The sequence below is a fragment of the Erythrolamprus reginae genome, chromosome 2, assembly GCF_031021105.1.
Source record: "Erythrolamprus reginae isolate rEryReg1 chromosome 2, rEryReg1.hap1, whole genome shotgun sequence".
In the NCBI taxonomy this organism is placed as follows: Eukaryota; Metazoa; Chordata; class Lepidosauria; order Squamata; family Dipsadidae; genus Erythrolamprus; species Erythrolamprus reginae.
The window spans coordinates 24913579-24936612 of record NC_091951.1 but is presented as its reverse complement, the minus strand read 5'-3'; the positions used below and the strand labels follow the sequence as shown (position 1 = coordinate 24936612).

The window sequence follows — 23034 nt, the reverse complement described above, 5'->3', positions numbered from 1 at the left end:
CTTTCACAAGCTCCTTAAAACCCACCTCTGTCGTCAGGCATGGGGGAATTGAAATTTCCCTTCCCCCTAGGCTTATAGAACTTATACATGGTATGCTTGTATGTATGAGTGGTTCTTTAAATTGGGGTTTTTTAGATTGTTTTTTAATATTAGATTTGTTTACATTGTCTTTTTATATTGTTGTTAGCCGCCCCGAGTCTTCGGAGAGGGGCAACATACAAATCTAATAAATACAAATACAAATACATGTGCTTCATTCTTGATACAATCCGAGCAGACATGCTTGGTGCAATAAATTTCTGGAATTATTAGGAAAAGATAAACTATTTATCTTCTCCTCCTGTTTTCTCATTATATGAGAAGCCAGTCTCTAATTATCGCCTGGGTGCTCTTAAGGGGCGTCCCCTGTCCTATAGTCTCTCCTATATCTCATATTTCTTCTTTACTATATCATCTATAACCTTCATTGTGTATAATTGTGTATTAGACAAAATAAATAAATAAAATAAATATGGAAGAGATGCTGTCAGGGAAACTCTGGAGATGAAAATCTTAAGGATACCCAAGGAGAAGAAGGCTAGGGCTTTGAATGTAGGACTCGTATCATTTATTATGAGAAGAATTGACACTTGTGAAAAGATTTTTGAAATATTGTACAATTTTTAAAAAATCTAGCAACTTCTGCTGCTGATGGGCAAACAATCCTTATCAAATTAATATGTTCCACTTTTTTCTTTCCTCCTTCCCATCTAATACATATTTGTTGGCAAAAAATTAGGCCAATTCTTTTTAGTCATATTAGAGAGTCAATTTCTCAGCTGAAATTACAATGGGACGTTTGAAATGAAATTCAAGCCTTCTCTACATTCATCACTTTGGGCTTCAGGTGGATTTTCTTGTGTGTGAAAAGGTTGGAAGGTTTCCTAAAGCACCGTTCACACACAGGACACTTGAATGGTTTCTCTCCTGTGTGTATAAGCATATGATTTAGAAGGCTATCCTTAGTACTGAAATCTTTCCCACAGTCTGGACACTCATGTTGTTTTTCTCCTGTGTGAGTCCTCTGGTGACTCACCAGTCGAGAATTCCAAAGGAAAGTTTTCCCACAATCTGGACACAAATATGGTTTTTCCTTGGAGTGAGTCCTCTGGTGTGTCACCAGTCGGGAATTGTTATTGAAACCTTTCCCACAGTCGGAACATTGAAATAGTTTCTCTCTTGTGTGAGCCCTCTGGTGTTTCACCAGGTCAGAATTCCGACAGAACTTTTTCCCACAATCAGGACATTCAAAGGGTTTTTCTCCTGTATGAATCCTTTGGTGGGCCACTAGGCTGGAATTGTGATTGAATCTTTTGCCACAATCAGGACATTCAAAGGGTTTCTCTCCTGTGTGAGTTCTCTTGTGTATCACTAGCTGGGAAATATGATTGAAACTTTTTCTACAATCTGAACATTCAAATGGTTTTTTTATTGTGTGGGTTCTTTGGTGTTTCACCAGGCTGAAATTCTCACTGAAGCATTTTCCACAATCAGGACATTCAAAGGGTATCCCTTCTCTGTGAATCCTCTGGTGGCTAATGAGATGGGAATTCCTAATAAAGCCTTTCCTACAATCAGGACATTCAAAGTGTTTCTCTCCTGTGTGTGTCCTCTGGTGTATCACCAAGTTGGAATTTTGACTGAAACCTTTCCCACAATCTGGACACTCATATGGTTTCTCTCCTGTGTGATTCTTCTGGTGTCTAACGAGGTGGGAATTGTTACTGAAACGTTTCCCACAATCCAGACATTCAAATATTTTCTCTCCTATATGAGTCCTCTGGTGGTTCATCAGGCTGTAATTGTGACTGAAACCTTTCCCACAGATAAGGCATTCAAAGGCTTTCTCTCATTGAAATGGTTTTTATGCCTGTGTGTGTGTGTCCTCTGTTGTCTCATGAGGTGGGAATTTCCAATAAAAAGTTCACACAATCTGGACACTCATATGTGATGTGAATCCTCTGATGTATCACCAAGTTGCCATGCTCACTAAATTATTTTCTACATAGGGAGCACTTTTAAGACTTTTCTCCCTGGATGGATCTTCTTATGCATGATCAGTTGTGATTTCCAATCTGTGCTTTTCTCACAATAAGTGCAATTGTGGGTCTTATCCAACTCTTAAATTCTTGAGGTAAAAACAAGTGTTATCCATTGTTTAGTGGTGCTTTGATTAAAGCCATTTTTATGTCTCTGAGTGAGGCCTGCTTCTCTGTCTACCCTAAGTTGCTCTCTGTGATTTCCAAATATTTCTCTTTTTTTGAATAAAAAATAACCTCCTTTGACTTTTCATGTAATGTGTGCTTGAGTTCTGCATAATTTATTTATTCCAGTTTGAAATCTTTTTCTTTTTCTGTCTGTTATGTCTCACATGATCAGGGGGGGAAATGATGTGGTTTTATAAAGGAAACAAAAAATATTTTGATTTCTGACTTGATTTTCTTTCATTTTCAAGGATGCTTGTTATTAACAGCTGTATGGTGTGCTCTTACTGCCATCTTCTTTGCCTATAAGATTCAAAGAAACGTGTAATGTTAATTATTTATAAAATTGTTGTAGAAGATGTGAAAAAATAAAAAGTATATATTAGAAACATAGAAACATAGAAGACTGACAGCAGAAAAAGACCTCATGGTCCATCTAGTCTGCCCTTATATTATTTCCTATATTTTATCTTACAATGGATATATGTTTATCCCAGGCATGTTTAAATTCAGTTACTGTGGATTTACCAACCACATCTGCTGGAAGTTTGTTCCAAGGATCTACTACTCTTTCAGTGAAATAATATTTTCTCACTTTGCTTTTGATCTTTCCCCCAACTAACTTCAGATTGTGTCCCCTTGTTCTTGTGTTCACTTTCCTATTAAAAACACTTCTCTCCTGAATCTTATTTAACCCTTTAACATATTTAAATGTTTCGATCATGTCCCCCCTTTTCCTTCTGTCCTCCAGACTATACAGATTGAGTTCATTAAGTCTTTCCTGATACGTTTTATGCTTAAGACCTTCCACCATTCTTGTAGCCTGTCTTTGGACCCGTTCAATTTTGTCAATATCTTTTTGTAGGTGAGGTCTCCAGAACTGAACACAGTATTCCAAATGTGGTTTCACCAGCACTCTATATAGCGGGATCACAATCTCCCTCTTCCTGCTTGTTATACCTCTAGCTATGCAGCCAAGCATCCTACTTGCTTTTCCTACTGCCCGACCACACTGCTCACCCATTTTGAGACTGTCAGAAATCACTACCCCTAAATCTTCCTCTTCTGAAGTTTTTGCTAACACAGAACTGCCAATACAATACTCAGATTGAGGATTCCTTTTCCCCAAGTGCATTATTTTACATTTGGAAACATTAAACTGCAGTTTCCATTGCTTTGACCATTTATCTAGTAAAGCTAAATCATTTACCATATTACAGACTATCATGATTCATTTGAGACATGGAAAATAACCAAGATCCAAAATCAAATTCAATTAGGAAATTCTCTTGTTGATTTGGGTCAATCACAGATTCTTACAGTGCAAAGCCTTATCACCAAATACATCTCATTTTGCTCATGGAAATTGTCCGCTCCAAATATCATAGAAAATACTGTCCACAACCACTCTGGTGACATCCCAATTCAAGCAGTCCTCACTTCCTGAAAGTAATTTAGATGGACATCTGCATTACTAAGCAATGTGATCATGAGCATGATGTCACATGAGAGTGCCAATTTACATCTGATCATCTGCTGTTGTTAAGGAAATAACTGTGGACTACTAAAGGTAATTTCACACAACTGTGGTTGCAAATTCCTGCTAGTATCTCCACTGATTTGCTTGTCAAAAGCTAACAGGGAAGGTCACAAGTAGCAATCATGAGTATGGGATACAGTGGTAATCGTATATGTGTACTGATTGGCAGAACCCAAATTGGTCCATCTGTTTTCCCTGCATCTTCTTAACCCCAGCAACTGCTGACATGCAGTCACTGGACATGTGCTACAACGACCATAAATTTGTGGACCAGATGCACATCTGCCTTTACAGTGCCATAGTAACCTAGAAGGTTCAGGGAACAAATAGTCAAACTAATTATTATTATTATTATTATTATTATTATTATTATTATTATTATTAATTGGATTTGTATGCCGCCCCTCTCCGCAGACTCGGGGCGGCTAACAACAATGATAAAAAACAACATGTAACAATCCAATTTAATAAAACCACTAAAAACCCTTATTATAAAAACAAACATACATACAAACATACCTTATGTCAACATCCTTATATCTCAAAACTACATACTTGCCAAAAACCCATTTTACAGCAACAGCTCAGCCAGATTACAAATAGTTCTGATACACAGAAACATAGAAGTCTGAATGCAGAAAAAGACCTCATGGTCCATCTAGTCTGCCCTTATACTATTTTCTGTATTTTATCTTAGGATGGATATGGCATGTTTAAATTCAGTTACTGTGGATTTATCTACCACGTCTGCTGGAAGTTTATTCCAAGGATCTACTACTCTTTCAGTAAAATAATATTTTCTCACGTTGCTTTTGATCTTTCCCCCAACTAACTTCAGATTGTGTCTCCTTGTTCTTGTGTTCACTTTCCTATTAAAAACACTTCCCTCCTGGACCTTATTTAACCCTTTGACATATTTAAATGTTTCAACCATGTCCCCCCTTTTCCTTCTGTCCTCCAGACTATACAGATTGAGTTCATTAAGTCTTTCCTGATACGTTTTATGCTTAAGACCTTCCACCATTCTTGAAATATTTCTATCTAATACTTTGGTTCATGTAGCTTTTTAGGGCCTACTATCTTGCTGAGATCTATATAATCAGCTAGGACCTACTTTTTAGAGCAGGGGACATGTTCTACTTTCGGGAAAATATAGTACTATCTGGAAAGAAGTAAGCAGTGGGATACTTTAGGCCCACTAACCTTCCATATCTCCATAAACAATTTTGATGAGTGAATAGAAGGGAAAATCATCAAATTTGGAGATTTAATTGAAAATCATCACATTTGGAAATTTGGGTGTTGGCTATTCCTACCAGCTTAATGACATTAATAATAATAATAATAATAATAATAATAATAATAATAATAATAATAATAATAATAATAAAAATTTATTGTCATTGTCAAAACAACGAATTGTCATTGGCAACGAAAGTCGTGTGACACCCAGAGACCAGTCCCACCATACATAAAATTTAAAAATAGAATAAAAAATAGAATAAAATGTCCCACCCACTACAAATTCCCCACCCTGAACCACTCAACCATCTACATGACAAACCGAGTAATAGAAGATTGTCCAACAGTTCACTAATGGTGACCCTTTAGTTCATTGATAAGTGCGAGTATAGTTCTGGGATAAAAACTATTCAGGAAACGTGTGGTCCGAGTTCTAGTTGTTCTGTATCTTCTTAAGCTGGCCCGAATAGACAACATCCTAAAAGACAAACTCAAGATTCAAAAGAATCTTGATAGATTTTAACACTGGGCCCTGCGCAACAAAATAAAATTCAATGAAGAAAAAAAATAGGTTTTACACTTAACCAAGACAAACCAAATGACAATGTACAAAATAGGTACAACCTGGCTCAATAGCAGGAAGATAGAGTCCTGGTGGACAATCACCTAAATATGAGCCAACAATGTGATGCAGTGGCCAAAAAAGCTAACCAGGTTTACCAGGCCGAAGCCATTTTATTTGGGATCTTTGGCCTGCCACACTTTATAACATTCTACTATGCATTTTCTACTGTGGGGGAATGGGAGGGGGGATAGTATGATTTTAGTATGTAGTCACAACAAATTCTTTCTAAAAAACCAAGATCAGCCTTTGCTCCGCACTGCTAGACCAGCACGGAAGGATATGGGTGGACTCTGCCAGCATGGCAATTGAAGATTGGACATGATGGATTTGTGGGTATGGGGGCAAGGGCTTGAACTTTCAACTGGGTGGTGAAACCCAAGGGACTTCATATTTGGGTTTCACCCAGATGTACCAACATGACTCTGTTAAAAAATTGGAATCCTTTGCCATTGACTCTGATTTAATTTTGGATGCTATTTGGAACCCTGACAGCCCCGAGTCTACAGAGAGGGGCGGCATACAAATCTAATAAATAATAATAATAATAATAATAATAATAATAATAATAATAATAATAATGTAATCCTAGGCTGCCTAAACAGAGGGATAGAATTTAAGATCAGAATGCGGCCGCGAGAGCTATTGTGGGGTTACCTATGTTAGCCCACATCTCTCCAACACTCCGTGGCTTGCATTGGCTGCCAATCAGTTTCCGGTCACAATTCAAAGTGTTGGTAATGACCTATAAAACCCTACATGGCATCGGACCAGAATACCTTCAGAACCGCCTTCTGCCGCACGAATCCCAACGACCGATAAGATCCCACAGAGTTGGCCTTCTCCGGGTCCCATCGACTAAGCAGTGTCGTCTGGCGGGCCCCAGGGGAAGAGCCTTCTCTGTGGTGGCCACGGCCCTCTGGAATCAACTCCCCCTGGAGATTTGGATGGCCCCCACCCTCCTTGACTTTCGCAAGTTACTCAAGAGCCACCTTTTTCGCCAGGCATGGGGTAACTGAGATACCCCTGAGCACATATAGCTTTTATGAATGGTATGATTATATTGTATGGTTCTTAATGATGGGTTTTAAATGTTTTTGTTTTCTTTTTAAATATTGGATTTGTATATTGTTGTGATTGTTGTGAGCCGCTCCGAGTCTCCGGAGAGGGGCGGCATACAAATCTAATAAATAAATTAATTAATTAATGTTGAGCTGCTATAAAGAGCACAGAGAAGAACAGTAGGGATGATTAGGGGGCCAGAACATATAACATACAAACAAAGGTTGCAGGAATTGGAAATGAATTGTCTATTGAAAGGCAGGACCCTAGAGTGTCAGATGATGGCTGTCTTGCAATACTTGAGGAGTTGCTACCAAGAAGAAGGTGTCAACTTATTCTTCGAAAGCCCCTGAAGGAAGGACAAGAAACTGGATGGAAACTAATGAAGGAGAGAAGCAGCCTAGAACTAAGGAGATATTTCCTGAGAACAGCTATCCAGTGGAACTGTTTGCCTCCCAACGAAGTTGTGAGAGATCCAACACTGCAGGCTTTTAAACGGATTATTTGTCTGAAATAACACTGGGTCTCCTGCTTGAGCAGGGGTTTGGAATGGAAGACCTGCAAGGTCCCTTCCAACTATGTCCCTCTGTCACAAACCTGATGGAGCACCCACAACCTCTGGAGGGAAGCCATTCCCAAAGAATCCAACTTAGCTTGAAAGAGACTTTTTAAATCTTCCCACCAGCGAAAAAACTACAACCACCAGTTTCACAGCGTGCAGCACCAGTGGGATTAGATTTGGGCAGGAGAGGAACCTGCAGCAGCAGCAGCACAGACATGCTTCAGCCCAGCAGCTTCTCTGCTTCCAGGCCGTGAAGGAAACCGAACAGTCCGACTTGCCCTGCCCTCAACTTACTTTCCAGCTGCTGTTTCCACCCGGGGAAGAGAACAAAAGGCCACTCTGCACAACACTTTCCGCCCATGAATCCCGAAGTTCCTCTACGCTTCTCCTCTTCTCCCATCCTTTCTAGCAATACGGTACTCGATGGTTTTAACTCCTTTATTATCTGTCATCATCTCCAGATAGGCAGCGAAACACGTTTGTCCTGTCTCCAGGGCCGCCATCAGGAATTTTGGGGCCCCATACAGCCTAAGTGTCTGGGGCCCCCCGCCATTTTAAAACTACTTTTTTAAAGTTTTTAAGAAGATGTTAGATAATCATCTGAAAATAGCTGTAAATAAAACCCGATGTTCCCAGAATTAACTTTATTCATAAGATTATGATAGCAACAACTTGACCTTAATTTTACTGGAACTATAGAATAATCATATAATAACCGCTGATGTTACAGGCCGTATAACTATATAAAGAAGGAACTGTGAGGATAACAGTTCAAAGGGGACGGGGGTGGTGTTTGTTATGGTGTGTTGTTTTGTTGCTTGCAAATACAAAATTTAAACAAACAAATAAGTATATTGTAAAATGATAGATTATGTACTATCTTATTTTTTTTGTTTACATAATAACTACTTTAAAAAAAAATCATCTGTCTGAAGTAGTGTAGGATTCCTGTCTAAGCAGGGGGTTGGACTAGAAGACCTCCAAGGTGCCTTCCCACTGTTATTCTATTCTAATTATCCAGGGGGTTGTGTAGTTATCAGTGGTATTAAAATAGGAGCTGTTAAAAAAAAACCAACTACAATTTCATATTGCTTCACATCTCAATATCCTTTTCGATCTAGTTTTTACGCCCATCGGTGAACGCAGGTCTGAACGAGCCCATGGTATCCAAGTTAATTTCAAAGTACACTGCTCAAAAAAAAGTGAAGGGAACACTTAAACAACGCAATATAAAATCCAAGTTGTCAATCAGCGTTGCTTCCTAAGTGGACAGTGTGATTTCACAGAAGTTTGATTTACTTGGAGTTATATTGTGTTGTTTAAGTGTTTCCTTTATTTTTTTGAACAGTGTAGATCAGGGGTCCCCAAACTTTTTACACAGGGGGCCAGTTCACTGTCCCTCAGACTGTTGGAGGGCCGGACTATTAAAAAAACGTGTGAACAAATCCCTATGCACACTGCACATACCTTATTTAAAGTAAAAAACAAAATGGGAACAAATACAATATTTAATATTTATTCTTCCTCTTTCTCTCTCTCTCCCTTTCTCTCTGTCCTTCTGTCTTTCTAATTCTCTCTCTCTTTCTCTGTCCTCTCTTTCTTTCTTTCTTTCTTTCTCTCTCTTCTCTCTTTTTCTCACTCACTCTCTTTCTATCTCTCCCTTTCTCTCTCCCTCTCTGTCTCCTCCTTTCTCTCTCTCCCTTTCTATCTCTCTTCTTCCTTTCTCTCTCCCTCTCTATCTTTCCCTCTTTCTCTCCCCCCTCTCTCTCGCTTTCTCTCTCTCTTCTCTTTCTCTCACTCACTCTTTCTATCTCTCCCTCTTTCTCTCTCTCTCTCCCTTTCTCTGTCCCTCTCTTTCTTTCTCTCTGTTCTTCTCTTTCTTTCTCTCTGTTCCTCTTTCTTTCTCTCTGCCCCTCTCTTTCTCTCTCTCTTATCTCTCCTTCTCTCACTCACTCTCTTTGTATCTCTCTCTTTCTCTCTCTCCTTCTCTATCTCTCCCTCTTTCTCTCTCCCCCTTTCTATCTCTCCTCTTCCTTTCTCTCTCTTTCTCTCTCCCTTATTTTTTCTCTCTCTCTCTTTCTCTCTCATGCACCACACCAGCAGCAGAGAGAGAAAGAGAGAGGTAGAGATCGGGCGCGTTACCGGGTGGTGGAGGCGGTGTGGGGCCATGTGTGTGTGTGTGAAGATGGGGAAGGGGGGGAGTTTTGAGGAAAAGATGGAAATGCCTCGCCCCAAAGAGGGAGCGAGAGAAACGCGCTGGAAGCGAGCTAGACAAATGGGTGGAGGCCAAGGTGAAGCCGGATGACAAGCAAAGCAGGTCCGCCTCCTTCGCAGAGGGACGCGAAGAAGGTTGGCGCAACCCAACGTCAGACGGCGGAAAGTTTGCTGAAGTCCACTGGCAGCCCGTCTTCGTGGGCGGGCGGGCGGAGGGGCGAAGTGTTCAGCGAGCTCTTCGTCGCCCTCCGCTCTCTCTCTTTCTCTCTCATACACCACGCCAGCAACAGAGAGAGAAAGAGAGAGAGCGGAAGGCGGCTTGCTGGTCCACGCCCGCCTGGATAAGCGGTCCCGCATGGCCCCAGTGCCGTGGCCACCACCGGGAAGTCGGAGAGCAGCTTCTTGACGAAGCAGCTCACTGAGGAAGTTCGCCTGGCCCACACTCGACGACTCGTCCACCAGGAAGACCAGCTCCAAGCGGTCGCTCTTCTCTTGCAACTGCCTCACCTGCCGCTTGAAAGCACGCCCAAGTTTCTCCACTCGGTTGCCCGCCGCTGCAGCGGGAGACTCCGCCAACGACGTCCCGGCGGCGCCCGTCTTGAACAGAGCCGAGAGCGCCGCTAGGGAGCTCAAGTTGAAGGGGCGGTAGAGGTTGCGCGGCTGCCCGGGCGTCCATGCCAGAGCCCCGCCGACCCACAAGCACATCCCGGCGAGCCACCACATCCCTCCGGGCTCGTCCACCGTCTATGATTAAAGTCATTTTAAAAAAAATTCCCTCAAGTTTCCTCACGTCGGGCCCGCGCCTTTCCCCCCCAGACGGTGGAAATCTCCTCAGTCGCCTCACCACGGCGCGCACGTGGCGAGGGCTGGCGCGCGTTTGTCTCGGTTTGGCGCTTTCCCGCTTAAAAATAAAATAAAATTATAATTACCCTCCTTTCGCCGCCCCCCTTGTAAGCCCTTCTCTACCTCTCTCTTTCTCTCTCTGCTGCTGGTAAGGGCAGGCAGCCGGCAAAAGAGGGAGGGTACAGACTGGGCATGTGCAAGGAGCCGCTGACTGCGGGCCCCAATTTGCCCGGGGCCCGGTACAGCGCTCCCAGTAGTACCCGTCTATCGGCGGCCCTGCCTGTCTCTACCTAAGGCGACTGCAAGACGTCTTCACTTATTAAATGCTACCAAATCGTTTTTCACTTCTAGCAACCGACCTTTGCAGCCAAGTGAAATAGTGAAATATGAGGCTACTTAACTTAGCTTATTAAGATTGGCTATATGCTGAGCCCTAAAAGTTCATGAAAGTTTTACAGAATTACACAATCAGATTTCTTAGGGGCGATTCTTGTTGAAATCAAAACCTCTCTACATCCCAAAACGTCAAGACTGATTTCCCATGGCTCCCAAGGATTTATTACACGGAAGCACCATCAAGGAGGGAGCTGACCTCACTCCTGTTGACCGGGGCTGTATCCAAGAGTGCCTGTTATGTCTATTCATTCCGGAAGGGGGAAATTTTATATCTGCTAAATATTAAATGCCACGTTCCTCTGTAAATTGGCTTGTAGGGAAGACTCCGTTTGGTCACACAGAGAGACAAAAATATGAAGCAGGGTTTAGAAAATGGGGTCTAGGAAAGAGGGAATGTACGATAGAAGAAATGTTTCCCAAAGGATTTGCAAAAAACCAAAACAAATGGCAAAATAGAATAGCCCATCAAACCACATGGCTAACTGTTCACCAGGCTAATATTCTTAGGACACCCTACAATGCCATTTTAATGTAGATTTGATGATGAGGATGATAGCAGTAATCTTGTATTTGAAGGGCTGCCAGAGAGAGGAGGGTATCAATTTATTTATCCAACCCCCAGAAAACAAGACAAGAAACAATGAATGGAAACTAATCAAGGAGAGAAGCAACCAGGAAGAAAGGTGAAACTTCTTAAGAGTGAGGACCAGTGGAACAGCTTGCCTTCAAAAGATGTGTGTGCTTCCCGAGTCTACGGAGAGGGGCGGCATACAAATCTAATAAATAAATAAATTACTGGAGATTTTTAAGACGGGATTGGACAGTCACTTCTCTGAAATGGTGTGAAGGAATCTACAATACAAAATTTGTATTGATTCCCTTTTTATTCAGGAACTCAAGATGGCATATACATGGCATTGGACTAGATTACCTCTGGAACCGCCTGCTACCGCACAAATCCCAGCGACCGATAATGTCCCACAGAGTTGGCCTTCTCCGGGTCCCGTCGACTAAACAATGTCGTTTGGCGGGCCCCAGGGGAAGAGCCTTCTCTGTGGCGGCCCCAGACCTCTGGAACCAACTCCCCCCAGAGATTAGAACTGCCCCCCGCCCTCCCTGTCTTTCGTAAACTACTCAAGACTCATTTATACTGCCAGGCATGGGGGAGTTGAGATATTCCTTCCCCCTAGGCCATTACAAGTTATGCATGGTATGTTTGTGTGTATGTTTGGTTTTATAATAAGGGTTTTTAGTTGTTTTTATTATTGGATTGTTACATGTTGTTTTTATCATTGTTGTTAGCCGCCCCGAGTCTACGGAGAGGGGCGGCATACAAATCCAATAAACTATTATTAATTATTAACTATTATTATATGAATCATTTCCTGGGTAGCATGCTGTAATTTACAGGGTAAATGTCTTCCAGACAGCCTACTTACCTACCATATTGTGATATACTTTTTGCCTCTCAATATTGCATAGCTCATGGAAGGTGACCTAACACTGAATTATAACTCATGGCTTTCCATCCAGCACCCTTGAACCTGGGTGTGGGTACGTGCGCATGCACGATAGTGCGCACACAGGCTCTTTCAGCACCTGAGGAAAAAAAGGTTCGCCATCACTGTCCTAGATCTTCAGCTAAGACTCGAGCAACATCTCTCGGCTGTAGCTAGGGGACCTTTCTACAGCTTCACCTAGTGCTCCCATTGTGGCCCTATTTGGATCAGGAGCCTTTTCTCATGGTCAGTCATGCCCTTATCACTTCATGTCTCAATTATGGCAAGGCGCTCTATATGGGGCTGCCCATGAAAAGTGTTCGGAGGCTACAACTGATCCAGAATCGCAGCCACAGGAGCTGTTGTGGGTGCACCTAGGTACACCCACATCTTACCAACGCTCCACAAGCTGTGTTGGCTCCTAATCAGTCTCCAGTTGCAATTCAAGGTGTTGCTTATCACTTATAAAGCCCTACATTCAATTCAATTTCAATTTATTAGATTTGTATGCCGCCCCTCTCCGAAAACTCGGGGCGGCTCACAACAATAATAAAAACAGTATGACAGTGGAACAAATCTAATAATAAAATTACATTAAAACCCCCCAACAATTTAAAAACCATACAACACATACATACCAAACATAAAATATAAGAAAGCCTGGGGGAGATGTCTTAATTCCCCCGTACCTGGCGATATAGGTGGGTCTTAAGTAACTTGCAAAAGACAAGGAGGGTGGGGGCTGTTCTAATCTCCAGGGGGGAGTTGATTCCAGAGGGCTGGGGCTGCCACAGAGAAGGCTCTTCCCCTGGGGCCCGCCAAATGACATTGTTTAGTCAACGGGACCCGGAGAAGGCCAACTCTGTGGGACCTTATCGGTCGCTGGGATTCGTGCGGTAGAAGGCGGTTCCAGAGGTATTCTGGTCCAATGCCATGAAGGGCTTAGGGCCAGACTATATTCGGGACCACCTCCTGCCACAAAGCTCCCAGTGACCAGTAAGGGCCCATAGGATTGGCCTTCTCCAGGCCTCATCAGCTAGACAGTGTTGGCTGGTGGAGCCATGGGGAAGGACCTCCTCTGTGGCCATGCCGGCTCTCTGGTACCAGCTGCCCCCTGAGGTATGTACTGCCCCCATCCTGCTGGCCTTCCAGAAAGCCATGAAGACCTGGCTCTGCCAGCAACCCTGGGGCCATTGATCAATACAGCACAATCTAGATCCAGCCACAAAATGATATGACTGGTCTTTTTACGGGTTTGGACTGTCTTTTATATTGTTTTTGTATGTTGTACTCCATCCAGAGTTGTTGTTGTTGTTGTTGTTCTTCTTCTTCTTCTTATTATTATTATTATTATTATTATTTATTAAATTTGTATGCCGCCCCTCTCTGTAGACTTGGGGCTGCTCACAACAATAGTAGCTAAACAATATGTAATACAAATCTAATAATTTAAACTAAAAACCCATAATTTAAAAACATGCACACAACACACCATACATAAACAATATAGGCCCGGGGAAGTTATTTCAGTTTCCCCATGCCTGATGGGAGAGGTGGGTTTTAAGGAGTTTACGAAAGGCAAGGAGGGTGGGGGCAATTCTAATCTCAGGGGGGAGCTGGTTCCAGAGGGTCGGGGCCGCCACAGAGAAGGCTCTTCCCCTGGGACCTGCCAGGCAACATTGTTTAGTCGACGGGACCTGGAGAAGGCCAACTCTGTGGGACCTAATCAGTCACTGGGATTCATGCGGCAGAAGGCGGTCCCGGAGATATTCTGGTCCGATGCCATGAAGGGCTTTATAGGTCAAAGCCAACACTTTGAATTGTGACCGGAAATTGGTCGGCAATCAATGCAGACTGCGGAGTGTTGGTGTAACATGGGCATACTTAGGGAAGCCCATGATTGCTCTCGCAGCTGCATTCTGCACGATCTGAAGTTTCCGAACACTTTTCAAAGGTAGCACCATGTAGAGAGCATTACACTTCAGCAGTTGGGCGGCCTATGAGATAGACAGACAGACAGACAGACAGACAGACAGACAGACAGACATACATAGATAGATACTTGGAGCTTAGGACTTCCATAGGCACAACTGGTACTTGCAATCTTGAGAGGCTTTAGGCATTGTTTCATCCAGTTAAAGACCTTACATATCCCATTATAGGACATTTTCCAGACAGAAAACACATGGATTTTTCTACAGACATATTTATAGGTGTGTGTATTTGTAATTCTCTTTGTATGCATATATCTGCCACTGCATAATCTATCTCCAGAAGTTCCAGATACATTTCATAATGACCTGCAGTGTTAAGAATTTGTGTTTTTTTTCACAAATATTTTATTAATTCTTCAAAATATAAAATGCAAAAGTCAAAGCAAATGGAAAATTATGGTAAATAAGCGAAGAAAAAGAGAGAAAAGTGTAAAGGAGAGAAAAAAACCCCCATTGTTTCCAAACTACCTTTGCTGCTAGAATAGTAAGATAAATCTCAACATTTTACTTTTTTAAAAAAAAATAATCTTTATTAAGTTTTACATTAAAAATACAACATACAAAATATATACATAGCAACAAAATTAAACAAAACAAAAAGACAAGGACAGAAAAGATAAAAAAGGGAGGAAAAAAAGGAAAAAGGAATAAGAACGTATCAAATAAAGCCATCTATAAACATAACCCAAAGTAATACAAAATACTGTAATACAACAAAGTCATTTTCCTTTAACAGCCTTTTAGACATACATTTTAATTATTATAAAGATATTTCCTATAAGATCTATTGAGTCACCAATTTCTATTTCAACAACTATTTCATTTATCTTACAATTAATCATTTTTATGATGCTCTATGTACAAAAAGTGAAGCATTACAAGGTAATATAAAGTGGTATGTTACAGATTATTATTTGATTGCAAGAAGCCATATTATAGTAGATTTCTATATTTTTTGTCTTATCCAATTATACCATCTATCCCATGCTTGTAGGAATCTGTTTCATGTTTATCCTGAATTTCCAAGTTAATTTGCTCATCTCTGTTGCTTCCAAAATTTTTGTAACCAGTTATCATTGTCGAGTCTTCGGAGAGGGGCGGCATACAAATCTAATAAATTATTATTATTATTAATTAGATTTGTATGCCGCCCCTCTCCGAAGACTCGGGGCGGCTAACAACAATAAAGAAGACAATGTAAACAAATCTAATATTAAAAATAATCTAAAAAACCCCAATTTAAGAAACCAATCATACAAACAAGCATCCCATGTATAAATTCTATAAGCCTAGGGGGAAGGGAAAAATTTCAGTTCCCCCATGCCTGACGAGAGGTGGGTTTTAAGGAGCTTGCGAAAGGCAAGGAGGGTGGGGGCAACTCTGATATCTGGGGGGAGCTGGTTCCAGAGGGTCGGGGCCGCCACAGAGAAGGCTCTTCTCCTGGGTCCCGCCAAATGACATTGTTTAGTCGACGGGACCCAGAGAAGACCAACTCTGTGGGACCTAACTGGTCGCTGGGATTCGTGCGGCAGAATATTATTATTATTCTATGTTTTCCAATTTTGTGCGTAAAGAATTATCACTGCTATAATAATATGCAGTATCAGATATCTATCTTCTTTATTAATTTTATCTCTAAATATACCCGATAAAAATACTTCTGATTTTAATTTGATATTGCGTGCTATAATTTGTTCTATTACGAGCTTAATCTTATTCCATAATGATTTCACCTGTGGGCAAGTCCACCAAAAGTGGTTTGTCCCGTTCTCTTTTTTGCATTTCCAGCATTTCAGGGAGAGTTTCAGATACATTTTTGCCAGTCTATCTATCTATCTATCTATCTATCTATCTATCTATCTATCTATCTATCTATCTATCTATCTATCTATCTATTTATTGGATTTGTATGCCGCCCCTCTCCGAAGACTTGGGGCGGCTAACAACAATAATAAGACAGCATAAAATAATAATCCAATACTAAAAACGATTAAAAACCCATTATTATAAAAACCAAACATACATACAGATATACCATGCATAAAATTGTAACGGCCTAGGGGGAAAGAGTATCTCAGTTCCCCCATGCCTGGCGGCAGAGGTGGGTTTTAAGTAGCTTATGAAAGGCAAGGAGGGTGGGGGCAATTCTAATCTCTAAGGGGAGTTGGTTCCAGAGGGCCGGGGCCGCCACAGAGAAGGCTCTTCCCCTGGGTCCCGCCAAGCGGCATTGTTTAGTTGACGGGACCCGGAGAAGACCCACTCTGTGGGACCTAACTGGTCGCTGGGATTCGTGCAGCAGAAGGCGGTCCCGGAGATAATCTGGTCCGGTGCCATGAAGGGCTTTATAGGTCATAACCATAGTTCCCTCTAAGCTGAGCAGTGAGCAATCGCTCACTTAAAAATCATCATCAACTCAGAGTTTTTCACTTCTGCCCAGAAGCCGAGAGGGAAGGAGAGAGAGAGGAAAAGAGGAAGAGAGAGAAACAGATAGAAAAAAGAGAGGAAGGAAAAGAGAAAGAAAAAGAATGGGAATGAGGAAGAGAGAAAGAAAATCAAAATCTAGTTTGAAACTAGCTCAACTATTTAAGTGGCATTTTGATATTGATAGAGTTGCCCTATTATGAGCTGTTATAGACACACAGTACAGTATTTTATTTTGAAATTCTCTGAGGAAAAACAGGGTGGGTTTTTTATTTGTTTGTTTGTTTGTTTGTTTGTTTGTTTATTTAATATTTTTGTGCCGCCCAGTCCCAAAGGGACTGCCGCTCAGACACTATACTTTTCCGCCCCCCCCCCAAAAAAAATTAGAGGGAACACTGGTCATAACCAACACTTTGAATTGGGACCGGAAACTGATCGGCAACCAATGCAGACTGCGGAGTGTTGGTGTGACATGGGCATATTTAGGAAAGCCCACGATTGCTCTCGCAGCTGCATTCTGCACGATCTGAAGTTTCCGAACACTCTTCAAAGGTAGCCCCATGTAGAGAGCGTTACAGTAGTCGAGCCTCGAGGTGATGAGGGCATGAGGAAGATGCCTTCTGTAGAACATTTTGTAAATGTTTTCTTTATATGATGTTGAGAGTTAGTTTGCAATTTTCTTCCCAGATTTTTTTTCCCATTCAGAGAGTTGTATTTAGTAACTGCACTGAGTCCTTGGAGCGGGACGGCATATAAATCCAATTAATGAAATAATAAATAAATAAACCAAAGTTTTGGGCCCAGGCGATCCTTGATCCTTTGAGTTTCTTGAAAAATGTATATTGTAGTAAGTAGCTGTATAATTTAGAGATCATTTTTCCTCTGTGCCCAATATTTTGTCTAGTCCATGCAAATTTTGAAATCCAAATTGTGTTTTATCTGATGTTTAGATTGCACTTGTAGGTGTTCTGTCCTACACAGCGGTCATCCGTAATTAGCCTCAAAAATGTAAACTCAAACACCCAGGTTTTTTTTTTACATAAAACATAAAAGTTATTTTTATGAGACATCTATTACTTCAGAAACACTGCATTAAACAGGTTCGCCTGGTGCACCAGTTGTGGCCCTATCTGGACCGGGACTCACTGCTCACAGTCACTCATGCCCTCATCACCTCGAGGTTCGACTACTGTAATGCTCTCTACATGGGGCTACCTTTGAAGAGTGTTCGGAAACTTCAGATCGTGCAGAATGCAGCTGCGAGAGCAGTCATGGGCTTCCCTAGGTATGCCCATGTTTCACCAACACTCCGCAGTCTGCATTGGCTGCCGATCAATTTCCGGTCACAATTCAAAGTGTTGGTTATGACCTTTAAAGCCCTTCATGGCATCGGACCAGAATATCTCCGAGACCGCCTTCTGCCGCACGAATCCCAGCGACTGATTAGGTCCCACAGAGTGGGCCTTCTCCGGGTCCCGTCAACTAAACAATGTCGGTTGGCGGGCCCCAGGGGAAGAGCCTTCTCTGTGGCGGCCCCGACTCTCTGGAACCAGCTCCTAGAACTGCCCCTACTCTCCTTGCCTTCCGTAAGCTCCTTAAAACACACCTTTGTCATCAGGCATGGGGGAACTGAGACATCTCCCCCGGGCATATACAATTTATGCATGGTATGTTTGTATGTATGTTTGCTTAGTAAATGGGGTTTTTAAAAATATTTTAAATTATACTTATTAGATTTGTCATGAATTGTTTTGTTTTGTTGTGAGCCGCCCCGAGTCTGCGGAGAGGGGTGGCATACAAATCTAATAAATAAATAAATAAATAAATTCCGGGTGTGAGGCCAAATTGATCAGAGAACGACTCCCACACTCTTGCTTCTTAGCCAACAGTCACTCACAAGAATTTAACCCTATAACTGACCAGTAATTAATCCAAGTTTGTCAGACAGAATACTCTTCACAGGCTGTTTCTCTTCTGAAGTCTTGAACTTTGACTGCTTGCTAAGAGCACTCTCAAAGCCCCTCCCCTTAAATACTCTTAGGAAGTGCTAACTATGCACAGCTGTGCTTACTTCCTCTTCCTGATCTTCCTCAACTGCTCCTGTCAGTCTCTCATTCTTTTGACCAGGGCATTCAGGATCAGGTTACTTATTTATATGATCTAGACAGATTAACACTATGGGCCCACACTAACAACATGACCTTCAACGTCCACAAGAGCAAAGTCCTTCACCTTGGTAAAAAAAACAACCTAGACACACATACAGCCTGGGAGAAACCCCACTTACCAGTAGTGACTGCGAAAGAGATCTTGGAGTCTTGGTGGATAATCAATTAAACATGAGCCAGCAATGTGCAGCAGCCGTCAAAAATGCCAACACTATCCTAAGCTGCATCAACAGGGGGATACACTCCAAGACCAGGGAAGTATTAATACCACTCTACTACGCCCTGGTCAGACCACATCTGGAGTATTGCATCCAGTTCTGGTCACCACACTTCAAAAGAGACATTGAAACTCTGGAGAAAGTGCAGAAAAGAGCAACCAAAATGATTAGGGGACTTGAAACCAAGACTTATGAAGAGAGATTGTGGGAACTAGGCATGGATAGCCTAGAGAAAAGGAGGGGCAGAGGGGACATGATAGTTGTATACAGGTATATGAGGGGTTGCCACAGAGAGGAGGGAGCCACTCTATTCTCCAGAGCACCAGAGGGCCGGACGAGGAACAATGGCTGGAAGCTGACCAAGGAGAGATTCAACCTAGAAGTAAGGAAGAACTTCCTGATGGTCAGAACGATCAACCAGTGGAACAACCTGCCTGCAGAGGTTGTGAACTCCCCAACTCTGGACATTTTCAAGAGGAAATTAGACTGCCATTTGGCTGGGGTGCTGTAGGATTCCTGCTCAGACCCTGGCAAAGCCCCAGTTGGGGGCTGAAAATCCCAGTTGAAGGCTGCACAACCCCAACTGAGGGATCTATAACCTCTGTAGGCTCCTCACCCCCAGACTCTCCCTCTTCCTCGCTCTCTGATTCCTCCTGCAGCCATACAGGCCGGCCATGCCCAGAGGGCCCTGGCTGATCAGGCTCAAAGTCCATGGCCAGTGGGCCTGGCTGCAAGCCAACCACAACAATCGGTAATGTCACCAGTCTAACTCTATACTCAACTCTTGTTTTGTTTTGAAATTGTCATGTTTGTCCAATAATTGTTGAAATCTTATTATTGCTTTGTCATTTAATAAATTTGGATAAATGATTGCTTCTACTGGGGAAATCTATTTTGGGATTTCTAGTTCCCGGTAGGGTAGCCCTAATCCTCCTATTCTCCTGTGGTCCTGTAAAAGTTTTAATTCTTCCTTTTTTTTCTTTGAACAGAGAAACTTGTGCATTATTCTATTTAGTATTATGAAGAATTTTTAAAAAATTTTATCAGGGCGACCTGAAATAGAAATAAAATTTTAGGGAATCTTGGCATTTTTCCCAATAATCTAAATCTTTTTTGATCTCCTTAATAGGTTTTGAGTAATTATTATTTTATTGTGCTACATTTTGCGGTTAGCCATAATCCTAAATGTTTAACTTTTCAAACAATTTTGAGCCTTAATAGTGTTTCCAAATTATCATTTTGTTTTGGCATTAGATTTTTTGTTATTATTGTTGTTTCTTCCTGATCGGTCCTGTCTCAATCAGATCTTGCAAAATAAAGACCATATCATTAGTGAATGCCTGTGTTTTGTACTCTTCTTTTTTAAATCTTCACTCCTTTTATTTCCTGGTTGTCTCGGAGTACCAATGCTAAACTAAATATTGATGGGGTTAAAGGGGATCCTTTACATATGTTTATTTTTTCAGTTGTGTTGTGGTTAGCTCTGGCCCAGCTCCTGCCCCAAGGACTGTGGATGTGGGGGAGACATCTACATGCTGCAGGCCTGTTTTGCCCCACCCCCCCATGGAATCTGCTGATGAAGGCTCCTCTGACCAAGAAGACATGAGTGACAGGGAGGAGAGTGTGGCAGACAGCTCAAAAGGAGATCAATTATCGAGCTCCTCCTTGGATTCAGAACAAGAGTTAATGATACAGCCACGCATGCAGAGAGCGATGCATAGGCAACAACAACTGAGAGATTATTATCAAAGAAAATGAGGCCACCTGTGGTTGGGTGGGGCTGTGGTAATTAGTGAGGCTGCTATAAATAGCAGCCTGTGGGTTTGGCCATTGTGGATTATCTGATCCTTGTGTTTTGTGACTGCTTTACTGACTTTGACCTTTTGTGTGCTGATTTTTCCCCGCTTTGAAACTAAACCAGAGCAAAGTGTTTCACTTTGTGAAAGAAGGACTGTGAATTGCCTCACAGGTGCAAGCTAAGTATCACAGAACTGATAAGAGACTTGTACAAATTACCAGTTTGTTTGGAGACAAGTGCTCTTTGCTATATCAAAAGAGGGCTTAGTTTAAGTGACTTTTCATTGTAAAGAACATTGTTTTGAATTTTCAAACATGTGTGCGTGTCTAAAATTTGTACCTGTGAATTTTTGGGAGAAGTCTACCAGAGAGCCCGACAGAACAAGTTGTTTATTAGGATATGTTGTGCTTGGGACCTAAATGATCAGACCAAAGAAGCCCCATGCTTATAAGATTCAATTCAAACACTTTTATATAGATAAAGATGCTTTGTACAGACAGGATCAGACTTCTCACTTCATGTTGGCAGAGGCCAACTTAGCCAAGAGATAAGAAACAGCCCGCAGCCAAAAGGCAGATCAAATTAGCACATTCTTCCTGTAGATAAGGTCCATAAATCACACACATACCCTCACAGATGTCCAGGTTTCTTTTCTTTCTCAATCATGGACATCTATGTATGACTCTTAAAGGAGCCACAATAGTTTCTCAGCATGGCAGTTCTGGAACTGCAGATCTGAGGTCTCCACGATAATGAACGTTGAAACACCATGCCTCTTTACCCAGAAATCCTCCCTTATATGCAGACTAGGTGTGGTCAACTGTTTCCTAGAGCCATAACTTTCTTTCATAGACTCAGTTCCTGAACTTTTTTCCATTAAGCTGTTCCTGTCTTCTTCTAGACCTTCTGACCCAGGCATCTAATAGGGGCTCCTGATCTTCAGTGTCCTCATCCTCTTCTGAGTCAGACATTACCATCCATTTCTACAGTCTCTGGAGGTTTGTTTATTTATTTATTGGATTTGTATACCGCCCCTCTCCGCAGACTCGGGGCGGCTAACAACAGCAATAAAACAGTATATAACAAAATCCAATACTAAAAACAGTTTAAAATCCATTATATAAAAACCAAACATACATACAGACATACCATGCATAAAATTGTAAAGGCCTAGGGGGAAGTGTATCTCAGTTCCCCCATGCCTGGCGGCAGAGGTGGGTTTTAAGCAGCTTTCGAAAGGCAAGGAGGGTGGGGACAATTCTAATCTCTGGGGGGAGTTGGTTCCAGAGGGCCGGGGCCACCACAGAGAAGGCTCTTCCTCTGGGTCCCGCCAAGCGACATTGTTTGGTTGACGGGACCCGGAGAAGACCCACTCTGTGGGACCTAACTGGTCGCTGGGATTCGTGCAGCAGAAGGTGGTCCCTGAGGTAATCTGGTCCGGTGCCATGAAGGGCTTTATAGGTCATAACCAACACTTTGAATTGTGACCGGAAACTGATCGGCAACCAATGCAGACTGCGGAGTGTTGGTGTAACATGGGCATATTTGGGGAAGCCCATGATTGCTCTCACAGCTGCATTCTGCACGTTCCTCAGGTTCCAACTCTCTCTCACTCTCAGTTGCCAAGAACACTTTTGTTTATTTATGGCAGCTTTTAATTCTGAAATTGTTATCTTGTCATTTAATATGGACTTATTTTCCTCCAATACGATTGGCAAAGCTTTATCTTTTAAATACTCCTTGACCTCAAATTCCCCAGTTTTCAAACTTCCTTTGGTGCAGTAGAATAGTCACATAAAACCTCAACATTTTACTTTTATATGATAATGTATACCACTCATTTGTACATAAACAAAGTTATATAATGAAAAGAACCCCAAATCAAAGTTTCATTTTTCCTACCTCACACACAAAGTCCAAAAGCAGTTTCCCTGTGGAAACAAAATTAATCATGTTCTCTTCTTTAATCAAAGAAGTCGATTTAGCCATCTCTGCTAACTCCATCAGCGTTTTGCAACCCTGGGGTAATGAAAATATTCTTCCATCTATTTTGCATCAAACATTCTTGCCGCCATCATATAATAACATCAAAGTTCCAATTTTTTCCAAGTTCTTTAAACATAAAGGAAAACTATCTGGTTTTATCTTTCTATTCACTTTAAGAGTCTTCTGTAGTAAGATGTGTATATTACTCCAGTGTTTCTTTGTTTCT

General features: G+C 41.9%; 1 protein-coding gene across 2 annotated transcripts in view; it reads right to left on the bottom strand.

The window, feature by feature from the left end:
* Nucleotides 1-592: 592 nt before the first annotated feature.
* Nucleotides 593-23034, bottom strand: part of LOC139159983 (zinc finger protein 572-like) — a 38188-nt gene continuing 15746 nt past the window's right edge. The window contains exons 1-2 of one of the 2 annotated variants that reach the window (XM_070737470.1): nt 7566-7659; nt 593-2546 (exon numbers count right to left, since the gene is read on the bottom strand). In XM_070737470.1, the coding sequence (XP_070593571.1) occupies nt 851-1831 (981 nt within the window). In that variant the 5' untranslated portion in view covers nt 1832-2546; nt 7566-7659 and the 3' untranslated portion in view covers nt 593-850. Of the gene's footprint in view, nt 2547-7565; nt 7660-23034 lie in introns of those variants that run through there. The other variant, XM_070737471.1, reaches the window with a different exon arrangement.